We start from the raw sequence: 25,950 nt of genomic DNA on the forward strand, positions 1-25,950 counted from the left end.
ATTAAGGCCGATTTGATGTAAATCTTTTGCAGTGTGAGTATCAGTTCCGCCAGAGGTTCTTGCAATATAACTTGGTCCCCTTGGACAGCCGTACATAATTCCAGCTTAACTGGTACCACAACGTTCTCGTCCGCCTCAAAAAAGGTTTTGAAATGCGGCAATATCATCTCTAATATATATTCCGTTATCTCGATATTTTTCAACATGGCTTCATATAAACCTAGATTGATTAATTAATTATTTTATAATCTTTTAGCGAACAAGGTAACATAATCTCTGTTCTAATCTCGCGTACCATTGTATAAGTGTAATCGAACTTCACATTCATGAGTGAAACATCTTCTTAAAATGCCCAATACATCGTAACATAAAGTTCTATTGTATCTTGAGGTAGATCCTGTTGCTTGAGTGCCTCTCTCTAATGTCACCTGCGAAACAATGTCAGAACAATTAGTAATTTTACAGTTGCGAAAATTTATCGACTCTAACGATACGAGTAATAAAACCTGAGTCAAGATGGACGTGGAACTCGCGCCAGTCGATGAACTTCCGTACTGACTAGAGCTCACCGCAAGACCGCTCAGAGAGTGCATTTTCACATTCCTTAACATTTCCAAAATCCCACTGACCGCCATTTGTCGATTAGACGTACCCTTTCTATAGAGAGCCTTTCTCAATGTTAAGACTAAATGTTCTCTTATGCTGACTGAGACTCGTATCAATGGAAATATCGCGGATACGATAAAAATGGCAATCTCTCCAGGTATAGATGAGATCTGGTCGAAAAGCATTATTATAGAATCTTGATGATCCAGTACCAGAACTGTTAACTTGCGGCACATATACGCTAAACAATCTGTAAATAAACGATAAATAATAACAGCTGTGCCAATGTTTAAATTATGAATAACGAGCTTTACAATAATTAGTTAACTAATCAGAACATCAGAACCTACCGGTATATTTAAAAATACACGATCCACCGGCGGTTATTTTATCAATCAACTTTTGAAATATAGTCGCGACCGTTTCGTGATGCTTTCTCATAATCTTTTGGAGTATCTTTGTACCGATCTGCCATAAAGGATGCGCACCCGTTTTCATTTTATTCTCAGCAGCCATAAGAACAAATGCGAGATCCACAAGGCCTTTCAATACTAAATGACGATCCCTGTTACTATATAATTAAAATAATGTAGTAATGTATTAAAAGATTTGATATTAAGGTTTCATATAATGCACTGCATATTTACCTCGCCTCAATGACGTTTCCTATCACAGCCGTTATGCTAAAAGAATCAGGAATCAATTTTCTCAACCACGCACTATTTTTTAGTTTATTGTCATTTTCGTTTCGTTTATTAATGACCGCTCGCAGCATTTCGAAAATCTACAACATTACATTGAGTCAAAGTATAAGATAAGCATTAAAATATGCGAGAATTAACGTATTAATCACCTGATTTTCATCAATAGAAGCAACTGTGAGCAGCACGGACAGCATGAAAGGCTCTAATATAGCTTCAGGGGTATGTGACACGCTTTTGAAATACTTGATGTAGTCTCTTATATGTTGGTGATTCAATTCTGCCGCTTGAGATATGTGATACAATACTGTACTTTCAATGCTTTGAACTTCTTTCGGATTTACCACATCTGTAATTCACCAATTAAAAATTAAGATCCGTAAAGAAAAATATGTATGTCATACATAATTTAAAAATGTAACTCAGAAATTATAACAACTAAAATTAAATTCTTTTAGACTTTCCTTACATAATTTTAAAATTATATTATACAATTAAATTCTATTGATCATATACTTGTATCGTATGTTTTTATGTTTATGATGTAATGGTATAATTACGTTATATAGTTAATTAATATTATATAATTAATACATTGTTATATAATTAAACTACATCACTATATTTTTCTTACCTATAGTCTCAAAAGTGTCAGTATCGTCAGTTTGCGAGAAGCGTAGGGTGAAATACTTTCGTAAGGCTTCCAAGAGGTATTTACTATCCTGATTAGCGCACAATCTTAACAATTGATGCACAAGAGGAGGCAGTTCCTCAAGAGATATATCTTGTAATCGTTTGCAGAGTACTGTGATTACTATAGCATGATCCTCCTTCTCCAAGGATATATCTCTAAGTATAAAAAAAGTCATTAGTTTCTCAATTATGCATTTACTTCTTCTATCAACAACTCTTACCTAAACATTCTCGCCAGCGAGGGCATTATCTGCGTATCCCATTCACTGTTGCATATGTTATTAACAATAATTGACTTGTATTTGGTGCCAGAAACCTCGCCGTTCATGTGACTAATATATTTCTCTTCCTCCAACACTTCCAGCAAAACAGGCAACAGCTCCTTCCAACTGCAACATATCATAACGTTAGTTTCTTTCCTTTTTCCGTCGTAATAAGGCTGCGAAGTGATTGTACTTTCTGAATTCGTCATCATTGTTGCGAATACTAGCGAGACAGAAGTCCACCAGTTTGACCAGATGCAGCTTCGGGTAGTTAGGAAAGTCCACCACTATCCGATTCACGATCTCGTTCGCGTGACTGATCGAGACCTTGGTCTTGCCCAGTGCCTTCAGGGCGGACTCGACAAGTTTGACTCTCTTGGCGTAGAGACCCTCCGACTCGGAACATACCTGCAGGACCTCGTCCAGCACCCGGGATATGTCCGCGTTGCAAATTCCGCTCGATATTATCTTTGTGAGCTGTAATAAAATTACCGTCTAATTACCGTCTTATCAAGAATCTTAACGTAATCTCGTAAACAATCGGCATGTAGATAACAAGGCATATCTCGCGACGCGACTTGCATTCTTTACCTCCTCAGTCGAGGTCTCCCGCACGAATTCGTTCAGCTGCGCCCGGTCCTTCTGGCTAAGCAAACTGTTCAGTTTCGCGCTCATCTCGGAATGACAATTCAACTGCGTTATTTATGAGCGATAAACATGTATCTCCTCTTTCCTAACGTTTTCAACAATAATATTTCCCGCTCGCGCGAACCTAACTTAACCTGGCAACCTAGAACCGGTCTGCCAATCTGAGAAAAAACAGGTCCGCTCTCGTCTCGCTTGCACTCCCTAGAACCCCCCGCGCCTGAAACGAGAGATACACGCAGCGAAGCGTCGGGAAGAAAGAGACGAGAAGCCGAGGTGCAAAAGATGCAGATAAAACGTGCAGGAGTGAGGTTAAGGTTAGCATGGCGGTCGATCGGCACTTTCGTTGACTTTCGATGACCGGGCGACAACGTCGATCCGTTTATGCGGTCGAATAACAATTAATATTAGGTTTATTTTCGCTGAACTGGCGCGAACGATGGCGGACGACGACGTGAACGGGGACTCGGACGAGGTGCAGCAGGAGAAGTCGCAGAAAAAGGCGGCCAAGTACGACAGCGGCGCGGCGGACCTGGAGAAGGTGACCGATTACGCCGAGGAGAAGGAGATCTCGTCGTCCGATGGATTTTCCTGCGTGAGTGTTCTCGCTTGTCCTCCTCTTCCCCCGGGTAAACTAGAATTCCAGCCCGTCCCCACGCTACTCGCGTCGATCCCGAGTGCTGACTCGAGGTTAACTCGGTTTTCGCATTAAAAAGTGTGTCTAACAGGCCCTGAGCATAATCGGCGACCGTCGAGACAAGGAGGCCGCGGAGAAGAAGGCGAAGGAGAAGGAGCTGCTCAAAGTGTCCATTAAGAAAGAGGACGTCGACTTGATTGTGAGTACATGGCTAGCCCCGCTTGGAAATCCAAAGTGGCGAACCTGGAACCTGCGAGACCTCGTGGTGTCTTCTGGTTTCAGATGAAGGAGATGGAGATCAGTCGGATCTTGGCTGAACAAACTCTCAGGGAACACAGGGGCGATATCGTAGAGGCATTAATTACGCTAACTAATTGAAATTGTACAGAAGAAATTGGTCCTGAGATCTGGTATCGTATCTCTGAATTCCACTGTAAAATATATTGAATAACAAGAGTCCCGAGACTCTAGCTTATTAATACTTACTGACGTACGTTACAATGTTTTCTAAGTAATTTATATTTTCATCGTTTTCTCTCGTATCGCCTACTTGTTAAGCAAACGCGAGTGCTATAAGTAAACAATAATAACAGTGATGTATTGTAATAAGTATATATATATATATATAAATATATGCATTTATAATGTGTAGCAGAAGTGATTTACTGAAGGTAACATGTCCGCCTTGACGCCTTATCGTCAAAATTTTAAAATATAGAGAAATCATTGCCATTATTGATACGAGGAAATATCTGTTCCTGTCCGAGGCCTGTTGATTACCGATGCGTTATCAGACGATGCGTTCATATTGATAAGATTAATATGGGCATAAATATCAGGCTTTAAGATATAGAATGTTCAGTACATTTGCATTGGGTGCCGGTTTACATTGTCTTAATGTGTTTGTTGTCGCGAAACTATTTCTTCTGCGCGTATCGCTGTTGCATCTCTACGTTATCTAGCTAGAAACGCGTGATTGCTCGTTAATTATGTCGGCGCAAGTGAAGTTTGGATGATTCTTTATTTGCTTATAAATAGATGTGACATCATGGACTCTTACTCGTTCTTACTCTTATTGGGATATTTATACTTTTGCATTGCGATAAATCCAATCGAGAACTCAGGTATGTGACATTATATTTGAACGTATACACATGTAATGTAATATAATTTTTTAATTTTTTCGTACTTAAATATTTTCAATTTTCTTGTCGCGCTTTAAAGTGAGTGCGTATTAATAAGCGTAGAATACTATCTTTCAATGGCGTGATCCTTTTGTAAAGTGTCTATCTAAATCCGTGTTTCAACAGATTGGGTCGCGAGATTTCCCGAGATTTCGGAAAGATACGCATCTCTAGATAATTGTACGCAATGTGACGTCAAGCAAGACTCGTCGTGCTCCTGCTTCCGTTATGGTGGTGAGTTAATATCGAAGTTTTTCGTGTACGATTGTGAGACACCACACATCTATTTTGTGTGTATGAAATACATTTCAAAGTGTCATTCGAAATGCACAATAATTGTAACACACACACACATACATACGCGCACGCGCGCGCGCATGTATACAATTATATTAATTGTGAATGACTAAAATATTTAATTATATAGTATAATTATTAATATAATTATGATATATACGTTTTAAAATACATATGTATTTAAGTAAATGTGTGTTTTTTTCTAAGTAATTAAACGCAAGAATTATAGTCTTTCGATATCTTTGAAAAATCGTGTTATGGGGAGAACATATCTCGATGAAAGTTAATGAACATTACATTTGATTCAAATTTTGCGCTCTTCTAAGGAACTTACTTTAGAGTGGCGCGAAATTTAAATCATATTTAGTTTGCGTGTACTAAATTTAAGTGAAATTTCGCGCTTGATTCAGATATGAAGTCGATTACTGATCAGTTTGGCGCGAAAGTTAAATTTGATCCAGGACGATTTACCTTTTTTTGAAATATATACTCCTGATGATTTTTCAAATCGAAAGACGCGCACAGCAATTTTCGTAATTAATTGTAAAGCATATTTTTACATCATATTTTTCGACGATGATTACGTTTCTATAATGCGACAACGAATGTATGCGAAATGTCATATGATAATCAGTTTTCATCTTATGAATGTTTTTCTTGAGAGTAATTAGAATGTAAATCGTAAAACGACAACGTAACTTTTTACTTCGTATATTTTTCGACAGTACATTTTTATCGCAATAACCGGATCACAATCAAGGCGTACCAATAATTTACATCATCATTACATAAACTGAATCTTGAGAAAAGAATCTGTTAAGTCTGTCAAAACTCGAGATTGTATCTAGTGCAACACTGTATTATTCTGTAACGTTGTCTAGCAGTCTGTGTATTTTTATAAGACATAAATTGTAAACACGCGTACTTGATCGCGATCGCCTCAAACAAATCGCATTGCGACACGATAAAAAAACATTGTATATCGTTATATTACCTATATTTAATGCTAAAAAGTAAGATTTTTTTCTGACAAAATATGCTGACGATAAAAAATGCTCCGCGCACATTGGTAGTTTGTAATTATTAGTATTAAGAATCTTTACGATCTCTAGTTTCTCTGTAAATTTTGAAAAATCTTTAATTTTTTGTACATTTTGAAATTTGCAGATAAGTGTGCAATTTGCTGTTATAGCGTTTCATGCTGTGTCTGCGCGGATTGTGGTATGTGCCGGTAAGAATTAATGAGGTCGCTTGCACGCCAGCAGATGTAACTGTGCCTCGTTTCCCAATTGGATCGAGACCCAGTTTAATAATCGGCAATTTTTATTTCAGGTATACGCAGCAGCAACTGATATTAATGACGCAAATCGGTATTTCCATACTGTTCGGATTCGGTATCGTCGGCCTGATCGTAGTTTACTGCAAAATATGCAACAGGTAGGCGAGGGCACGTCTGATAAATTCATCCTTTTAATTTTCTCCGCTGTCACCCGTTATTACTGCTCGCAAGCGAACATGACTTTGTCGAATTTAATGACATTTCATGACGAATGTAGCTTCGTTATCGAACTGCTAAATCTTGTTTTTTTTCTCCTTAATCTCGAATATCAATCTTAATTGATTGAGCGTCTTGACTGACGCAACCGCATGCTGGTGGCATGAATAAAAAAGCAATTATAATCGCGGTCATGTTCCAACGTTTTCTTAAAAAATTTTTTAAGACTTAAATTAATAAGCAAATAAATCGATTAATTTTTATAAAGTTAGTCCTTCAAGTATACACTTTTTACTCGTCTCGTAAGCGCGATGAAATTTGTTTCCCTAATACTCTTCATGATTCTTCGAAGGTATCGAAAAACGCGCACAGCAATCCTCATCGAGGTAAAACTTTGAAGATGCAAATAATTCCCCGCTTGTAAGGCACTTTAAATGTATTTTCGTAATTCAGGACGAGGCAGGTTGCACGAGAACGCAGAAGGTTGCGCGTCGTGTTGCACGAGGAGCGTGACTTGGTGACGCAGTGCAGCACCATCATCGAGGGCCTACGGGACAGACCGCCTTCGTACAACGAGGTCATCCGCAATGCTTCGCCCGTCTACCCATCTTCCTGCGCTCCTCCTCTCTATTCGTCTCCGTACAACAGAGTATATAGATTAACATATTTTTAGTTTACTGATTACGATAAAGATATACTGATAAAGATATACGTTCGCTAAAACTTACCGCGATATGAGAGATAAAAATGTTTTTCGAGTGACGATAAAATTTTGTCTACTTGCAGGCGTCCATGCAGGAAGCTCCGCCATCGTATCCGGGAACGCCGAAACCGCAGGAAAAATCGCGAGACTCCGACGAACTCCCTTCTTCGCTTCCCGTTGCTCAGCACATGTAATAATAACTCTTACAGACAATCGTCCATCTGCGTGTACATACATTATGTATGCCACTCGAATAAAACGTAATCTGTAGATTTATTTAAGAAAAAGTCGTGCGGTGCTACGGGTATTCGTTTGTATTAGACTCCGAAAGTCTCGATCTTCCAAAATCTTTTCTAGATTTTACCGAATTCGTCTGGTCGTGATACAATATCGCGATCTCGATAATCTCGCGATTCGCACGCAGAGATCTAAACGTAGCGATGGAGGGGTAATGAAAAATCACGCTCCGTTATATAATGAAAATGTCATTTATTTGATGTGGTGCAATGACTTAAAGTAAAATGGAAAATGAATGTCTGCGTGTATGAGCTGGGTTCAATGAGCGGCGCGCGTAACAATTCTCGCGGATCAGCCACTACCGCAACCATCAAAAAATTTTTTTTTTTTACAAAAGAGCGCTTCAAATTTCTAAATGCAATATACAACGGATTTGTGTGTATGCATGTTGTGTGTAATGTATGTGTATTTGTCAGAGAGCGAGCGTGCGGTAGTAGCTAGTGACGGTGGTGATCCCAATCGGTCACCCAACACGCGCCGGCTTTCATCATGATGAGGTAACACTTGTCTTACTTGTACTTAATAGTTTATCAAATTATATCCAGTCATACGCTCGTATTATTCCTGCTGCGGGTTTCGTACGGAATTGCGCCTACATCTGTGTATGTGTGTACAATTTTTGTTTTCCTTTCGATCTGTATTTTTTACGAATTGCTATCTCAGAATTAGCTTTATTCTGCTCTCTTATTTTTTTCCAGTTTCTTTTTTCTTTTTCGTTTTCTCTAGGAAAAGACATTCAACGTTACGTGTGTGTTCCACGAAAGAAATCGCCGCACAGTCCCAAAGATAGATATGAGAATTAGAGAATGGTCGCAGATTTTTTAAATATGAATCAGCACGGCCAAAGTCTGTTCCTTAAATTGCTACTATACCCGCTTTTGTATCTAAATCTTTCTTTTTGCTCTTTTTTTTCATCTTCTTATTTAAGTCCTGTATCACCTAAGACTCAAATAAAAAGATTTGACGTAGAAAAACAGTGGAAAATTTCTCCTAACTAGATTTCCATCGGTTCAAACTTTTGATCTATGACGCGATATCGCTTCGCTCGACGACGCTACGCAACGAATGCGCGCCTCCTAATCTGTATCAATTTTTTCGGCGTTACGTTACGTTTATAAGTTATAAAGCGTCGGTAGTGTGTTTTCAAGGAACATGAGTTTAGCGTAGTCTGTAAACTCGAAATAAATTATACATTACTTGATTATTGTACGGTTTTCGTAAAAGTATGGGATCCTCGTACGTGATTTTGTTTTGTTCTTATAAAATACACAGCAGATATGTACAGTGTAAAAATCTTAAAATCGATAGTGACACGCTAGGTTTGGGACTGTCCGGATAACGACTGTCGCTTATCGTATGTATTTTATATAACAAGTAAATTCACTGGCTGCCAGGATCGTCAAGGGATGGGGGGTGGGGAGCGGGAGGGGGTCTGTCTCTAGAAAGGATCGATTATACAATTGCAGTAATTACAAGTGGTCTTATCACAGAACATGTATGGCATTAATTGTCATCATTAATGATGTGTAAATGGTAATAAGTATTCCACATATTTAAAACTCGGCTTTCGATAAAGCTAAAGATCGGAGGATCAGGAAGCCAGTACACGGTACTAAACGATTGATTATTATTTTTCGCCTCTGCGGTTGCCCATAATTCAGTTCATTGACCACACGCAATTTTACAGACCAATCAAATTAACGACGCGAAAAAAAGGGAGCGATTAACGTCCCGCGCTATAATTGACTAACGTTTCTATTTTACACGATTTTTTTAATATGTCTTTTCTTTCTTCATTCTTCTCGTCCATTTTTTATTCAATACGTAAATAACATACAAACTTTGAATTGCGGATCATAACGTCTCTAAAATGTAACCAGTATGCGCGCGGGGGATGTGAGGATATACACCCCCGTGATATTCAACGTGAATCCGATAAATTATGGACAACCCTAAATTTAATAACGTAATCATTAATAATAATAATTAATAATAATAATAATTCGATCCTATCACTTCGCTTACAGTATGCAATACTCCAGAAAACAAGACAAACTGTGCCTACTGACGGAGGAAGGGGGGACGGGAAACAAGGGTAAGGTTTATCGTGGCAAAAGGGAAAGGGGGAGAGATAAGTTTATCTGTAGACAAAAATATACAAAAATACATAGGGCACAGATTGCGTAGCATTAATAGTAATAATAATATTCAGAGAAAGAGATCATAAAAAAAGAACACTAACTAGAATGATTTCTCCGTCTTGGAAGAGTTTGAGACGCGTTAAAAACTAAAAAGATCACTACTATCAGTAGAAACAAACAAAGTATTTAATTCTCTCCGTGCTCGACGCGTCGAGCGTACGGCGGCTACGGGACATCCGTTTGATCCATCTTTTCTCCTCGTGCTTTCTTTCGACAAAGGAACAAAATGTTTAAATCGTCTGGCCGACGTCTATCACAACTTCCTTCGTGCATCGCGTATTGTTGTTGCTGCTGTTGCTGTTGTGGCAATCGCGACGGCGAGTCACGTGGAGAGAAGCTCCTCGCCTTTCCTTGGTCCTCTCTGGCTATACACTCCGTGTCTTTAATGTCTCGCGCGACCGTCTGCTTCCAGTCCGTTCGTTCGATGATAACGGAAACGAAAGCAAGTCCACAATGACGGTGATAATCCTGATGACATGTTCCAACGTGTCATCAAGATTGATTGGCATCGGGGTTTTGACGGTGAAGAAAACGAGCGCGATGCGACTATGGTACTGCTGCTGCTGTTGCCGCTTTTACTGAATCGACTCGCGCTCAGGCCGAGAAGTATGGATGCTGATGGGGATGCGCGGATATGAATGCGGATACGTAGGCTTTCGGACATCTTGTTCTTCTCTTCGACGCGCGGAGTCGAAACGAGCAGCGCGCTAATGGTGGTCACATCACGTCGAGTTCTCTCTCACTATCGACACTTACTTGAACACAAAAAGTCCGAGCATGTGTGGGAGCGCCTCTTTTAAAACTCGCCCTCGATCGACCGAACGGACAAGACGATTTTCTTTCTCTTGCCATCGATTTCTGAATACCCTCAACCGAAGCTCGTTGACAACGTCGGGGTGATTCTCACATCGGTTCTCGTCGTCGATTTTTCTTTTTAGACCAGAGAGTGGCGCACTAGGAAACATTTATTTAGCACTACTATACTTCATTATATCACTGTACACAAAGGTTCAAGAGGGATGCAAAAGTGGTGGGGGCGATGTAGAGGTCGTGCCCGGGGTCAGCGGTGACTGCTTTCAGCTCTGTTTCACTCGTTTCCTGGGCGGTCCGATCGGTGGGATTTGCTGGGTCGCCAAAGCCCGGAAAGCTTCTGCTATCAGGTGCGGATGGGAATTCACCATGGACTTGAAACCCACGGTATCCATCACATCCGTCGCATGTCTGTAAAAGCATTGATTAGAAATCGCGAGTTTCATCGCGTTCACCCACAGCTAAAGAATATAATTTTGATCGTTGAAAGAGCAAAATTATCTTTTAGCCGATGAGCTGACATACGTGTGTGCGTTGCAGGCACACTTCTTTCCCGCGAAATTAACTTACGTATTAATGAAGTCTATCGCCTGTGCTTTCAGCTGATCGGCGCTATGGAGATCGGCAAGTATGAGGATTTCAGCCGCGTTCTCAATGGCTAAACTTGTGCAAAGTGCTTCTTCGCACATTACCTTCAGCCTCTCCAACGCGTACTTGTCCGCCGCGGCTAACAGATCATCCGCCATCTTCTCCAGATTCGCCGCTTTACCGGTATAAATAAATCGCAGCATTTCTCTCAAGACTTCGTGGTCCACGTCGGTGATGTCGACGTGATTTTTCTTTCTCTCCTCCATCTCGTGCTCGAACATTGCCGAGAAGACGGGACTTCGGGCTGCAAATCGCAATTGCAAAATTATTCAAAATTATCATTCTTTAGCATAAAGACGCGCGTTATCAGTTTTTACTCATAATTTTACTCAAAGGGATAAGATTCTATATTTTTGCATATTGTATTGCACATTGTATTTGCATATTGCACATATATATGTATATATTTCTTTTAATTATACATTCAAGCACAACAGAGTTGTGGACGAAGAGCCTTACCTGCGAGAATTGCTTTGTGCGCCTGGAACTCCCTTCCGCAGACAGTGAGCGTTACGTCGCTAAATTTTTGGTTCTCAAACAGCAGCCCGAGATCATCGGGCAGCCGGCACTCCGGCACTTTAAATTGTATCGTATTACTCTGCCCGGAGATGTTTACACTGTCCGCCACCACGCTGACCTGTGGAGATAACGGAATTAGAGGTGCTCGGCTCAGCCGACGAAATATGCGCGAGTAACGAGATCGAGTAGATGTTACAATCGACATACAAAGGTATATACCTCACAGAATATCGTGAGTTTGTCGTCTGGCAGCAGTCCGTTGGCCTCGTCCAGAAGAAAGTCTCTCCTGATGAACTTCTTAAAGCCCCAATCTTTACCCTGAACGAACCTGTAAGCACGCTGGCTCTCTGCAAGAACAAAACGAGAAAGACCCGTTCAGGCCGGCGTACATCTTTCACCCGCGTACCGACTTATCGTTACGCGGACCGCCGGCGCAGCTGAAAGCCAACAACTTTCGTCGTTGTGAAAATCGTCGCGTTATTAAATCGCACGTCGCAAGTCGACGAAATTTTTAAATCTTTTAAAATACCCTGCATTGCATCCGCACGTGTATACACGCTGACAGATTAATTGCGCACGTAAACGTTTCTTGCCGACTTACCCATTGCTTTGGTTTCTTCTCTTTTGGCATTAAGAATAGAAAATTTGAACTTTGCTCTGACTTCGGATTTGTTGCACGAAACAAGAAGGAGATACAGCGACAGGTAGTCTTTGCTCTCTTCATCCAGGCCCTTAGGATTCACTCTCAGGCACCTAGAAACCAATTAGCGCATCAATTGACACGACTGCTGTCGCCTTGACGGCGATTTCTCGTTTCGTCCCCTTTCAACGCAAATTGCGAAATTTATCTCTCCCCCAAGGTCCTTCCCCTCAATTCGAAAGCCGATCGCAGATCGGCCGGATCGGCGAGTGTTCTGTCTCGCCGCGTCGAAACGCGTTTTTTCGCCGTGCCAAACGCGAACGGGAAAATATAAAGCCGGGAATGTAGCACGCTCGCGCGGCGAGACAATGGCTCGTATTCTCACCGTTCATTTAGGCGCTAAACGCGGCAGCTCGCATTTCTAGGACTTCCGACACTCTGTTTTTCCACACGTGGAACGCGCCGCGCGTGTGCTGACTCAAGGCGACTCGAGATCGGCGGCCAATCATACTCGGACTATGGAATCGACGGACAAAGGCCGCGCAATTTACAATGTCAAGCGTGCCACTTTGTCGAGTAAACCCGGCGAATTATATATAGACTGTATTATTAACCGCGCGCTGCTCAGACTTTCCGTTTAGCGCCAAAATGAACGTGTCAACAGATGTAAATGTCTCCGCTAATCGTCTAATTCAATACCGAATCCGCACGATACGTTATGTCTCGCTTCGGTTCGTATGCAATGCAAAGAATCTTAAACAATTTTTCTCTCTCCCTCCCTCTCTCTCTCTCTCTCTTATCTTTTTTTTCCCCGGATCTGTTCCCGCGGCTTCTTGTCGTTGATCGTCGATGGGATCGATCCTTACCATTTCAACTTGTCGTTGGCCCCTGCTGAGAACGTGGACGACTTGAGCACCTCTCCCATCTCCTCCCGGCAAAAGCTGAAGTTATTTATCGTCCACATATAGCTGAACTTAACCACCTTCACCTGTGCACATAAGACCTTCAAATGCGATACCACGTCAGAGTTTATCCCGGTGGAAGCTAGCTTAATAATCTAACTACGCTAAAATGCCTACGCAAACACCACGCGGCGTCCACGGCTCCGTCGTCGTGGGCGTCCAGTTTACAAGATCCTCACAGTTTACAAAATCTATCTGGTCCCCACTCGGTCCCGTGAGATCTCCGCGTTAAATATTTGTGGGAGGTGGGGAAATATCTCGAAAAGAATTTCTAGAAAAATATCGAGAAACGGCTCGGGGCTGCGAAACAATCGGGACCTCTTACAACAAACTTCTTCCCGGCGCGGTGGAAACCAGGATTTCTCCTTTTTTTTTTAAATTTGAACCGAGTTCTCCTCGTACTTGAGTCAGCTAAACTGCCCGAACGGCAGTTGAACTCTTAGAAGTGAGACACATCCGGTGATTATGGATTATCAGCTCGACATAGTAAAACGTCCGTCGTCGTGGTTAAATCATGTTGTAGCTGTCCTGACCGTGTTTACAAGTCGCTCGCCTCGCGCTACATTCAATTAGTATTCCTCTTTGTCCGCGTAAAAGAAAAAAATAAATGTCATTGTTGTAAGCCAGCCGCGTGTATTCGGATCTCTCTCTCTCGGGACAAGGCGTCGATCATAGACGGACGGTTCGTTTATATGTTAATGTCGAGTCCGTGAAAAGCCCTCGGCAGAACGAAGTTCTCTCGACTACGCCGAAATCGGCCTTGAAGGCGAAGTACTACAAGTACCAGCATACGGTAGCGCAAAGGGGGACAGAGCGGAGTCGGGGAGGGCGCGGAGAGGTCCAGGGTCGAATCGAATGATCCCCCCTCCCTCTCTCTCGGGCTGCTTGCGCAATTCCCTTAAAGAATACACAAACGGCTTTAACGGTAGAGGCGTGACTTTTGTTATTTCGAAGGACGAAGCATTTTTCTTTCCGCCCGCTTTTGTCGGTAACGGTTCCGACACATGTGACCGCCTTTTTCTCTCTCTTTCTCGCCGCGGGAGTTCGCATTAATATGCATCGACATCGCGGATTGGGACTAATCGGATCGGGAATTTTCGTCCTGGCTGTGACGAAACGTTAAACGCGAGGAATGTCGTTCATGAAGTCCAAGATCTCGTGAACGTCGCTTAGCTCAACACGGTCGAATATAATATAAAATTAACGGGTATCTAAAAAGAGAGAAAGAGAGAGAGAGAAAGAGGGAATCTAAAACGGACGATGGCGAATAAAAAACGAGGAAGAGAAGAAAGACGCGAGAAGGTCAAGACCTCGGAAGAAGTCAATGATCTCTGACGTCAGCGTCGTGCGTTGCGACCTTGGTGAACAAGCGATAGCCCGCGGCCAAATCTATTCGTCTAGTATTCATTAAATGGTCAACTTTGCGCAAGCCTCTTATCGGTCATCTGTGAGACGATTATGCGTGTCCTTGTACGAGGAAAACGGTGCTGGTCAGCGCCACAAGCGAATGATCGGCGATATTTCTACCGTGTTCGAAGATGAGATCCTTCCTGATTGATGAAAGACAGAAAGAACGGTGTAAACGGAGAAAAGAAAAAACTTATACCAAGTCGCAGTAAGGAGAAAGAGACCGATTAGAAGCGTGTACCGTAAACATTCGTGACAATCGTTGAAATAGATCCGAGAGTTTAATCCTTTCCACTGGAGAGGATCTGAAGCGAACCAAAGTCTTTGACTTTCGTCATCAAAATTAAGACACGAAACTTACGATACGTGAACATTAAAATGCCATTTACGTATCTCGTATTTAAGAAACGCGAGCAAAGGAGATTTGTACGTTTAAAGCTCGGAGGTTCAATCATCGCGGCATCGCAGCGACTAAGCCGGAGCTTCAAGTGGAATCTGACGGGTTCTACCGGCAGAACTTCTCCATCTCGTGAAGACAGTGTAATGCTAGCTAGAAATTCTTAGTTGAATTTCAACTTTCTTTCCTCTGTAACACGTCGAGTCTTACAGAACATTATACACCGTTAAATATCAAAGAATAAAATTTAAACCAATACCTTGAGATAATATTTATAATGTGTGTAGAAATTTATTATTTTTTAACACAAAATAATATTATTTTAACTCCATTGATTTAGTCAAATCAACATTGTTTTAGTTATTACAATTTAACGACATATTGAATAGGAGCAGTAGCTCCTATATGAAGTAGCCTATATAAATGGTAAAAATAACTCAAATTGAGTACAATTTGACGCTACAAATTTAACAGTGTATACATGAACAGTTTACCTACTATTAAACCTGCTTATTTTATCACAAGAGGATGAGTTGGACAAGTTTCTTGCCTATTCGACGCGTTATTTTTCCACGATAAACCGAAAGACGCCAATATAATCTGCTACAACTCTAATTTCCGCCGCTCACGATGACTGGGTGAATTTCGGCGCAGGTGAATCGATCGCTAAAACCGCGGCGGAGCGCCAGCGGAGGACAATGAACCACCCAACGACGAAACGTACCTGCGTGTAACACCAGTTCTCGGCCACGGGGGTGTTCACTTCCGGCGGTGGTGGGCTCGGGACGCGGCTCACCGCCATACTACTGCTGCTGTGCAGGTTCGAGCTGACCCGCGACGTCTGAGGCGCACAGTCGCTCACCGCAAGTCTGCAACAGGAAAAAAAAAACGTGAGTCGTCCGGATTAATTCGGGTGGATACGAGAGCGGCAGTTTCGAGTCATCTCGCCCGTATACGCCCGGCAGAATGTCGTTAATTGTGCGCGCGTGTTGCGCGTGTTACGTCACGGGGTCGTCGACCCTCTCCATATTTCTGGACAGAGCGACCGACAGAGTACGCCGGGACAGAGGAGCTTATTGGATCATGCCCGTGATGCACGGACGGCGCGGCGGGGATCTGCGTTCGACACTCGGGCAAAACGGTATTGCAACGTGGCTATAATTGACCGATGAATCCCGCGAACTCGACCGAACCATCAGATTGAAAATTAATTCCCGGGACACACTGTCGAGAGTGTCGAGTATTCGCTATTTCGATAACACTTTTAAGAAATACAATTTTTATATTTTTATATTGTAATGTATACGAAAAGTTCGACGCTGTTGAAATTAAATACAATAGAGACTGTAAGTTAAAAGAAAGAAAATGTAATTGTGGGAGCGAAAGTCCTTGTAACCTGACTGAAAATCGATATAGACCATACATACATATTTTTATATTTGCCACGTATCTTCTCCTGTATTACTCCGTTTGCTGTGTTCATTATATGCGTAACAAAGACTACTTTGTCTCACGACGACGTTCGTTGAATTACGAATCCCCTAGAATTGAACTCTTTGGAAAAACCGTCATCGATCGCGAGAAACAGAGGAAGACGAGCAGGGGAAGGAACGGAAAGAGAGGCGCGGAGCGAGAAGGAAGAGCAAGGATGACGGAGGAAGGGTACGTAGGACACGCGATGGTGTTCACGTGCGGTGCCAAGTACGGAACCGCTCGGAAGGCAAGTCAAGTACATTAGCCTCGCAGGTTCATCGGACGGCATCGGACGACCCGACCAACCAGGAAACGGAAACCGAATCGAGCCAACTCTTGTCTCGAGTTCGCGATGCAAAGAGATTCGCGCGCCTGCCGCGTCGAAAGTATATCTTTTGACAAGGTAAACTCGTCAGAGTGACAAGTAATAAAAGTAATAATGAGGAGTAGCGGTAATTTTCCAATAGGATAAAGCAAGTATGGTAAAATTCTTTTTATTTATAGTTTTATTTATCGCCAGAAGGAGTAAATAGAATGTGTATTTTCGAGATAGATAGAATCTATTCAGTCTAAAGTTTATTGATGAATACCTCGAGCAGCTAATATTTCGTCAATCAAAATAGAAGAGATATAAATATTATAATTTCGATTATAATTACGCGATAGTAACTGAAATAAAGAGCCGCGCGCTTCAGAGAAAGCGATGGACCCGGAAAACAGCTCTATTTCTGACTTTAATTGAAAATTTAATGTAGACGTACAGCAAATCGAGTCGCGGCCTCGATTCGTTATCGTATTGTTACATCGTCAGGATTCTCCGTTTTTTTCTCACATAGCGTACTTTCGTGCGGCGAATTTCTTCGATTTCGCGAGAGAAAGAGAGAGAGAATCGCGTCGCGACTCGACTTTTCGAGCGGATCGCGTTCTCCGTTCGGCCGTTCGTGCGTTCGACGCTGTAACTTTCACTTCCACGCCACACTTCCAACGCTATACTCCCACGTCGCTTTTGCGCTAGATACCGCCGGGGGCATCGTCAGATCGTGCGGGGGGAGAGTCGTTATTCGGGGCAAAAAAGACGGCAAGAAGGGAGAGAGAGAAAGAGAGAGAGAGACACAAACGATTTTATCGTAACTCCGACCGGCGCTCCGTTTTGTGAGAAAGCGATCGCGCCTTGCCACTAGAAAGTATAAGCGGAACAGCGAGATGTTTCGCCAATGAGAAGACGTTAGAAGTGTAAATGTCATACAGAATATGTAAATTCGTAAGAATCATTGTTTTAATTTTCATCTTAAGAAGAAAAAAGGAACTATAACAAACGGAAAGACGGTTGATCTTCCTAAATTAATGTCGCAATAAATACATAAATGTCAATTAAGTAATCGAAATATAAAAGCGTAAACGTTACTCGTGTCCAGATATTGTATTATAATTAAAAAAATTATTTTCCTGCAAAGATTATCTTTTCGATAATACTTAAAGATCGGAGTCGCACAAAGGCAGGGATTCTTTCCCGTTTGATTTAGGGATTTGAGTTTAGGAGGACGCGAGCGAGCCCTAGATCAACATCTCTTTGTCAGAGCGATCGAGGGATATTCGACTCGACTTAATACACAGGCGTGGGTCAGACCTCGAGAGTTCAGGGGAAAGTAGAACGGAGCCCCGGCACAAGCTCGCCGGTGAAAACGAGGAAGTTAGGTGAAAACCGTCCATAGTACGTCGAAATCACGTAATTACAGTGCCTGCTAGCCCGACACCGCGGGCACCGCGGGCAGCTTCTTGCCAAATCTCGCCGCAATTCGTGCCGAATATATTTCTATCCTCTTCCCTGGTTGTTTAACCCTCCGTCACCCTCCTGGGTCTTTTTGGGCACAAGCGGATAATGGATAACTTGAATTTTTTCAAAATTTTTGAAAGCCTATAATGAAAAGAAAGTGCGTCTGGACAAAATGGACCCAGAGGCGCAAAAAAAATAGTAAAAATAACTGTGGTGACGGAGGGTTAAATGCCGTCGCGTCTTGCGTTTAATTCCGCGAGAAACCAATCCTCCGAGTTGTTTTCTCGCGCTCTCCAACGGCGGTTCTTAATTTAATCCTTGCCCGTACTTGTCTTTGTCTCGACGTACTTCATTTGCCGTCTGTCACTGTTATCTCGTTTGCGTTTTCACTTTCCGTGCTGAAAAACACGCGCGTTATCTTCCACGTTTCTCCCTCTCTCCCTCTCTCTCTATTTCATAAAAATATCCCCGAACGACGTTGTTTTTCAGTTGCCGATGATTTTATGCTTCTCTGATAACGTGTAATTGAACAAACTCCTCCACGTAATTGTTGATAAGAACAACACGAAGGTTGGCGTGATCCGCGTCGCGCAGAATGAAGTTGCGTTTTCCACGAAAAACATGCTTTATGCGTAACGCGACCCCGAGGGAATCCGCGGATTCCCCACCCCGCGTCTTCTCGTTCGTCACGATCGAATTTAGATCCCGCGTCGCTCCCTATCGACGCCTCCCACGCTGACTCGGCGGCAGCGCATAATTAGATGCGTTTATCTCCGTATCTGATTCATCCGGTCGTTTCGTAAGACCGGCAGGCAGGCAGGCAGGTAACGTTCGTTAACTGACGCGCGACACGCGCGCGCGAGCGAGCCCGGCGACACGCTCGCGGAAAAAGCGATAGAAAAAGGAAGTCTCAGTGTCAAGATCGGAAGGTCGCGGAGGCGACCGAGTGCGGCGCAGAGCGCGAGGAGGCTAAAAATATCCGCCGCTTTACGATTATCACGATTACGCGTAGCTCGCCGATGCGCCGGTGTAACCGCGATAACCGATTCGCAAGTTTCGCAACCGAGAAACAACGAGAACAACCTCGCTTCGACATTGGGACCGCATAAAAATTAATTCTGTAAAAAAAAACCGATTTTCGATTATTTCATCCAACGTGGATTTCGGAAAATGTCGGGAGAAAATAAAAAAACTGGACGACGGACCGTCCAGGCATATGCTGCGCTTTGCTGCAACAAATTTATACGTGATCTCGTACGTGATACTATCGTTAGATGTATATGAAACTGACATCGGAGAGGCAGATATTCCGTTATCAAAGAGAGATTCAATTTCGGTATACCGAACGCTACGTTTCCTCCACGGAGACACGTGGCTGTATATGTACACCAGGGCCTTGATGTATTGACAACGATAATATACAACCTTGGCTGTTACACAGCTCATTTGACATTCCCCACCATTACGTACCGCATCGCTTTTCCTCGGATTCTATGCACATGCCTTGTTATTTCATTCTTTATACCTCTTCTCTTCCTGTTATTCTGCCTATTGTACATCCTGCCTTACTATGCGATACATACTAATTGATGAATAATAAAGTAACTAATGTGACAGATAACAATTATCAGAGAAAATCTAAGAATGTAAGATAATTTTCGTAACAAAAGGTAGAAAGAGCGTTCTTTATCTCTTTGAAAGATCGCAAACATTCTCGTATCTTTCTTTGCTGCCCTAGTCCTGCTCCAAAAAAATGGCACCGTCATCTCAGGACTTAAGAGAGACTTTTATGTACTTTATCCAAACAGGAACGGAAATCCATTAAAGGAAGAAAAGGAAGAAGACCCAAGGGCAAGGGGGAACGGCTCGGCGAGACGAAGCGGAGTCGAAGAAACCGCACGCTGTTGGTCGATTTTCGCAGGAAAGTCAGTAGACGAGACGCGGCGGAGAAGAGGGGCGGAGTCAAGGTTGACGCTACTCGGCGTAAGTCGGAGTGTGTGATAAGACAAAGGCTGACTCTCTTCAAGGGCGCCGCGAGCGAGCGAGCGAGCAGGCGTGTGTACGATGCGATGCCGCGGACTCGCCTTCGCGTTTTGCACGCGCCGCGACTTGTCGCTCCGTCGAGGACAGGCGATCGCTCGCTCTGGCGAGGAAGATGCACCGGCGACGGGATGGACGGGCCGGTTGTCGGTTCAGCCTCGCGAAAACCAGTCCAGCCTGCACCGCACAGTGAACAACAACCACGAGCAAGAATCACGGATGCCGTAACGCGAGGAGAGAGAGAGAGGGAGAGAGAGAGAGAGAGAGAGAGAGAGAGAGAGAGAGAGCGGGGGCGAGGGGGAAGGGATGGTTGCATCGACCGCCAGTGTCTCCAAGGAGGTGATAAGGAATCTATGTATGTACCCCGTGACGTGTTGCGTTGGGTATCACATATCTCGAGCTGATACGGTCGACACAGCGCAAATATGAACACGCAGGCACTCCATAGTTATCGCTACCCTTCGACTTTCAAGATTAAATGCTCGAGCCTAGAGGACGAGATTTCGTCGAAGTAAGATTTACATGTAAATTCAAATGAAATATATAAGTAGAAATCTAATGAAGAGACACGATATTATTAGCGTCTCTTGCAGTTAGGAAACATCCGATATTTAACCAATATACTTGAGTAGTCGTTCACATTTATTACGCAGCTTATCTGCTTATTAGACTTTCAAATATTTCACGACAAGCGATAATCTAGAGATATTCTATCGAATTATGGTAAATTTTTGCCTTCGATATCGAGGAACGCTAAACTCGTTCTATACTTCAAATAATTGCGTAATAAGCCGAAGTGACAAATCGCTCCATTTTTAGCGGCTACTATACACGTTAAATTATCAAATTCCTGAATATGCGGCGCGAATAAAGCTATTATTCGCTTATGGACGTTCATTAGTTTTAGTTTTTTTTTTTTATTTTAGTATATTGCTGACAAAAAAGAAAGAACAAAATTCGTTACAATCTTTTAATCTTTTAAATTCTTTTTTTTTCTTTATCTTTGTCATGGATTTAAATATAAGTAAACAAAAAATTAAATTATTTGTTCTAATTTAAAATATTTAAACTGAAACGAAAATCAATTCATTTCAACGGCTTCTATACACATTAAATTATCAAACTCCTGAATGTGCGTCATGAACAAAGCTATTATATTCGGAGAAGAATTACTAAGAAAATGACGAGGGCTCGTTATTATCTGTCAGTCGCAGCAAATTTCCTTTCTTCATTCATGCATTCCTGCATGATGCGCCGCGACTGACGTCATGAGGCAATTGCGACAATATTGAGTTAATAAAACAATTCTTATGGGCAAAATGGAGGGAAAGGAAAGAGAAAGAGATGGACAGCTAATCGAAATTATAGTCAACATTAATAATACTGTATTAATTATGGTGTTTTAAAATAAGTTAAGTGCAAACTAATTCACTTGTCTTCTAAGCTCGTATTTTTGTTCTTGAAAATTTATCCGTGCTAGGCAGCACACCGTTCTCAGATATGTTGCATCGCCACGCGTCGCATTCGTTCGCGGCGCACCGATTCAAGGTTCACGGTTACGATAACAGGCATATGAAGATCTCCTCGCACAAAGAGCACGCGATGACGAACGTCGTCTCGCTCGTACGAAGTAAAGGTTCTCGATTCTCGACATTTACGCGGCAACACGCAAACCATGTATAAATTTTTTTTTGCTGTTGCGTTGAACGTGCGAATTAAATAATTGCGAAACGAGTTGATGCAACACCCTGAAATATAAAATTATACGTAATGTGACAAACAAACATCCTTCTCTGTATAACGGCTGTTAATGACAGTCCAACAATCATCGACGATAATTCGTGGTGCGCTTCAGTGCAAATCAGTTTCCCGATTGGAATTCAGGCTGCGATGCTGTTACTACGCAGAAAATAATGAAAACATCGGCATGCTGTTACGATGCACGTTAACGCGATTGAATAATATATCGCGTAATTATTGAATGAAGCTGCTCCTCTCTCGTACTTAAATGTCTGTCTTGAAATAAAATAATATTAAATAACATTAAATATAAAAATATAATATCGAGAACATTAAAATTTTAATTAAGAGCGTATAGAACATATTCATGGATGTGCGCGACATTCGTTGTATAATTTAATCTCCCGAAATTAGAAGTATTACGTAGCTCCTTTCTGCGTCGCTCACGTCTCTCCCTTCCCTTTCCGATCAACTTAACCCTTTCGTTATAAATTCTTTTCAGCGTTTATCATATCTAGTACCTAAATAAGACGACGAATTGCCGTTTTAAAAATAATTCATGTAAAAAAGTATACTTAAATGTAGGCATTCTTAAGCAATGGTCAAAATAATTGCGGCAAAGACGCGATTTGTGTTGTTTAAGCGTAAAAATATAACGCATGGCATTTGATTGCGATACATTTTATTGGTTCTGAATAAACGAGTGAGAAGCGACTGACAAATCTTGCTGCAATAAAACACCCGCCCATTTTGCAGGTGATCATAACGTCTATATACATATTAAGAGCAACGTTTTAATTGCAATTACGTTAACGAGATGCGTATTAAAAGACATAACCCGATAAAGAAGTAAACAAATAAAATTAAAAAGATGGTGAAACTTGAGAAATCTCGGAAGAAATCTCATCTATGTGTATAGAAAACTGATCCCTCATGATTTTGTATATTACCTAAAAGGAATGCCTAGATAGGATTCGACGCAGACTAAGAAAAGCGAAAGCGAGGGATAGAGGATGATTTTCAAGGGGACCTTCCGTCTGGTTTCTTCATAATGGGTGTCGGTTTTGAATTCCGAGGGATCCGTCGTCGTCGTCCATTATGGAAGAGGGGAAGCGAACCCTCAAGGGGGACGTACGGCCCTGTACCCTTGAAGCCGAAGGTTGCCACCAAGCGCGAGGGACAACCTTCCTTCCTTCTTTCCCTCCGCCACGCTTCACCACCACCACCACCACTACCACCACCGCCATCATCGTATCCTCCGCCTCTTCCTCCTTTATACTTGGCTTTATTTCATCGAGTCCCGGACATCGATTGGCCTCGACTACCGTCTGTACGCGTGTGCGTGTGCCACGGCTATAATAATATTCAAATAATTCCCCGAAACGTAAATCACGTACGAAAACTAGTGACGTCGAGATACCGCCGATCTCGATTTAACGAAAAAGCAAAAAAATAAATCGGCTTGAAAGATTAATATCGGTGCCAAAGCGGTACTCCTGAATAATCACGTTATTCTCGTCATCGAATCCCAGATGTTTATCAGAGTCCTTGAAAGTCGAACGAGAAGAACGAGTAGTGACACAAAAGTTTGCAGATTTTCTGCCCAAGATCTTAAAAAGAGATCAAACGAGCGATGGAACGATCGTTCGTGGCACTCGTTAGATCCTCGCACCGCCGCATTTACCGAAACTCTTGGTATCTGCATTGCTAAATGATTTGTCAATAAAGCCTTCGACTAAATTTAATACACACTCGATCAGAAGTGGAACGTCGCGTGCTAATCGAGGTGACGTGATCGAAGCGGGGAGCGGTAATCGATGTTATTCGGAATATGGGCAGGTGTTTTAATCTACGACGATTGTGTCGTACGAGACGGAGCAGTGCGGCCAAGTAGATGTGGTGGCCGGTAATAGTGTGTGCGCGCGCGCACTACTACTAACACTTACACGAATGCCGCGTATCGACGACCGCGCGCACGGGACCAGCTGTTTCCGCGGGGCACAAAGACACTCAAAGCCATTCCCGACATTTTGCATTCGCGCTGGCTGACGAGAAAATATTGTGACGCAAACAATAACATTACCGTGATGCAAGGCCGCGGCTTTTCCGATTCGTCGTTTGACGTGACGCGAGCTGAACGCGCCTCCGGATCGCTTCTCCCCGCGTACGCTCTCGTTGTCCGTTACACAACCGTGATTATCTGATTATGTAAAAACAAAAAAAAAAACAAAAAAAAAACGGAGTAATTAACTATTTATGTATATCAACAATCGCGCTCGAAGGTAAATCCAGAGTAATCCAGACCGAACGAGCTCATTGAAGCAAGCTGTTCATTCGTGTTTGTTCGACGGTTTGACTCCGGCTTTGGATGTAGCGAAAACAAAGAGTCTAGAATTTTACGAGCTGTTTTCCAAATGTAAAACACGCAGTGACATCATAACCAACTGTCAGACACTATCTTTATGATCATCTCATTTATGATATCTAAATCAATTAGAACTTCTTTTAAGATATTCTGAAACGCACAAGTACATAAAATTACGAATTAGAAAGCGTAAAAGTTATATAACTCGCGAGTTAGAGAATTATACAAATTAAATTTATTGCCTCACCCATAAAATAATAAAATAAAAATTCACTTGAATAGAATCGCAAAGCGGGGTTTGTGTTATAAAATTTAAGTTCCCAGTCTCTAATATTAGATTGGACTCGAAATACTTTTTCGCCGTCGTCGAGTTTAAGCGTGGTAACGAGAAACTTTTGATTGAACGCGTGGGAGGGGACAAGTGACCCGCTCTAATTACGCTCAATAAAGTTCGTTACGCGAGCAATCCTGACGTCGGGAATATTTCCCGCGTTAATCCCGGAGTTATCCAATTTGCTGCTTTTTAATAAACGCGAAACGTTACCTGACCGGCCACGGCAAATCCTCGGATCAATCGCTGCGCCAGCGTCGACTGAGCGCGGCGAGGAATTAGAGATAAGCGCGACAGCTGCGAAATGATTGATGGATACGTCCGCTATATAGTTCCCCGCGAATTACAGGTAATGCGGCCTTGCCGCAGCCCGTTTCGCCGTGAATGATTTTCCTTTCGTGACGTTAAAGGCGCATCAATGCGTTTCCTTCGACGGGAATTCAACGCTTCGACCGCCGGCAAAATGCAGCGAATAGCGATCCTATGCAAATCACACCTGCGTTTCCTTGGAAGCTGTCGGCTTCTCGGCACGCGGCTAGGGTTCTCGCTACTGGCCAAGCGTCCGCATTATGCGCGCACAAATGACACATACGAATTAAAAAAAATTAAAATCATCGTCCCTACCCCGTGTGCAAGCGCCGTAACCGTAACTCGAGAAATGCAGGCGTCATTCCCGTGATGTGGCAGTCAAGGATCGTCGAGGAATTAAGCGCTCGTGAAAACGATGAAAGAGAAACGTGCCTGAACAAGACCAAAAGGCATCTGTACACTTCGACCAGTCGTAAATCTTCGACGCGATAGGCGAGAAGGTCACGACGCCGACGCGGGAGCTACGGGCACGATTAACTGTAAGGATTCGAGATACGGAAATGCGAGCAGGTAGCTGGACGCAATGATGTAAAAAGATGCAGAGCTGGCGAGTTGGCTGGATGATAAGTCGCGTGATAGCTCGAAACGGCGCACGGCACTTCCGGTGTTACGTATTTCGTCTAATATGTTTTTGTCGCTCATATTCGTTTAACAGCAATCGGTGCAATTAGCGATTGGAAGCCATAACGCGCCGATCAAGTCCGCGTTAAAACTGAAATATTTTTGATCAATCGGAGATTTATCAATATAATG

The 25,950-nt window shown here is 42.6% G+C and overlaps 4 protein-coding genes across 11 annotated transcripts in view; 2 read left to right on the forward strand and 2 right to left on the reverse strand.

The window, feature by feature from the left end:
• Positions 1-4: 4 nt before the first annotated feature.
• Positions 5-3,118, reverse strand: LOC112458030 (Fanconi anemia group I protein-like; the record flags this gene model as incomplete). Its single annotated transcript, XM_025021428.1, has 10 exons — positions 2,855-3,118; positions 2,457-2,740; positions 2,222-2,389; positions 1,942-2,156; positions 1,460-1,656; positions 1,254-1,390; positions 957-1,177; positions 507-856; positions 296-428; positions 5-220 (listed from the first exon to the last, which is right to left on the reverse strand). Coding segments are annotated over exons 1-10 (2,005 nt in total), but the record flags the coding sequence as incomplete, so codon positions are not given.
• Positions 3,119-3,243: 125 nt separating this feature from the next.
• Positions 3,244-4,196, forward strand: LOC112458044 (huntingtin-interacting protein K). The gene is made up of 3 exons (XM_025021450.1): positions 3,244-3,503; positions 3,637-3,744; positions 3,828-4,196. The coding sequence occupies exons 1-3, from the start codon at positions 3,348-3,350 to the stop codon at positions 3,921-3,923; spliced, it is 360 nt and encodes a 119-aa protein (XP_024877218.1). The 5' UTR covers positions 3,244-3,347; the 3' UTR covers positions 3,924-4,196.
• An 88-nt stretch (positions 4,197-4,284) lies between these two features.
• Positions 4,285-7,611, forward strand: LOC112458042. Of its 2 annotated transcripts, none has more exons than XM_025021448.1 (6): positions 4,285-4,669; positions 4,856-4,963; positions 6,194-6,257; positions 6,359-6,463; positions 6,975-7,170; positions 7,308-7,611. In XM_025021448.1, the coding sequence occupies exons 1-6, from the start codon at positions 4,558-4,560 to the stop codon at positions 7,416-7,418; spliced, it is 696 nt and encodes a 231-aa protein (XP_024877216.1). In that variant the 5' UTR covers positions 4,285-4,557; the 3' UTR covers positions 7,419-7,611. The 2 variants fall into 2 exon arrangements, with proteins under 2 accessions (XP_024877216.1, XP_024877217.1); XM_025021449.1 differs by lacking the exon at positions 7,308-7,611 and adding an exon at positions 6,874-6,907 and having other exon boundaries at positions 6,975-7,135.
• Positions 7,612-7,698: 87 nt separating this feature from the next.
• The window catches only part of LOC112458041 (protein roadkill), an 83,971-nt gene continuing 65,719 nt past the window's right edge, over positions 7,699-25,950 (reverse strand). For 5 of the 7 annotated variants that reach the window (XM_025021446.1, XM_025021447.1, XM_025021445.1 and 2 more), the window contains 7 exons: positions 15,830-15,974; positions 13,206-13,327; positions 12,301-12,452; positions 11,907-12,046; positions 11,640-11,817; positions 11,103-11,424; positions 7,699-10,943 (listed from right to left, as the gene is read on the reverse strand). In XM_025021446.1, the coding sequence (XP_024877214.1) occupies positions 10,799-10,943; positions 11,103-11,424; positions 11,640-11,817; positions 11,907-12,046; positions 12,301-12,452; positions 13,206-13,327; positions 15,830-15,907 (1,137 nt within the window). In that variant the 5' untranslated portion in view covers positions 15,908-15,974 and the 3' untranslated portion in view covers positions 7,699-10,798. The remainder of the gene's footprint in view (positions 10,944-11,102; positions 11,425-11,639; positions 11,818-11,906; positions 12,047-12,300; positions 12,453-13,205; positions 13,328-15,829; positions 15,975-25,950) is intronic. The other 2 variants (XM_025021444.1, XM_025021442.1) reach the window with 1 other exon arrangement.

This window comes from Temnothorax curvispinosus, unplaced genomic scaffold (genome assembly GCF_003070985.1).
Source record: "Temnothorax curvispinosus isolate PA1 unplaced genomic scaffold, ASM307098v1 QBEX01008615.1, whole genome shotgun sequence".
Classification (NCBI taxonomy): Eukaryota; Metazoa; Arthropoda; class Insecta; order Hymenoptera; family Formicidae; genus Temnothorax; species Temnothorax curvispinosus.

What these genes read in the sequence shown, in the direction of transcription:
- LOC112458042 (XM_025021448.1), top strand. Translation starts at nt 4,558, where the DNA reads ATGATTCTTTATTTGCTTATAAATAGATGTGACATCATGGACTCTTAC. An exon ending in GCGGATTGTGGTATGTGCCG is followed by an intron (nt 6,258 to 6,358) that starts GTAAGAATTAAT and finishes TTTTTATTTCAG; the next exon opens with GTATACGCAGCAGCAACTGA. An exon ending in TACTGCAAAATATGCAACAG is followed by an intron (nt 6,464 to 6,974) that starts GTAGGCGAGGGC and finishes TTCGTAATTCAG; the next exon opens with GACGAGGCAGGTTGCACGAG.
- LOC112458044 (XM_025021450.1), top strand. Translation starts at nt 3,348, where the DNA reads ATGGCGGACGACGACGTGAACGGGGACTCGGACGAGGTGCAGCAGGAG. An exon ending in CGTCCGATGGATTTTCCTGC is followed by an intron (nt 3,504 to 3,636) that starts GTGAGTGTTCTC and finishes TGTGTCTAACAG; the next exon opens with GCCCTGAGCATAATCGGCGA. An exon ending in AAGAGGACGTCGACTTGATT is followed by an intron (nt 3,745 to 3,827) that starts GTGAGTACATGG and finishes TTCTGGTTTCAG; the next exon opens with ATGAAGGAGATGGAGATCAG.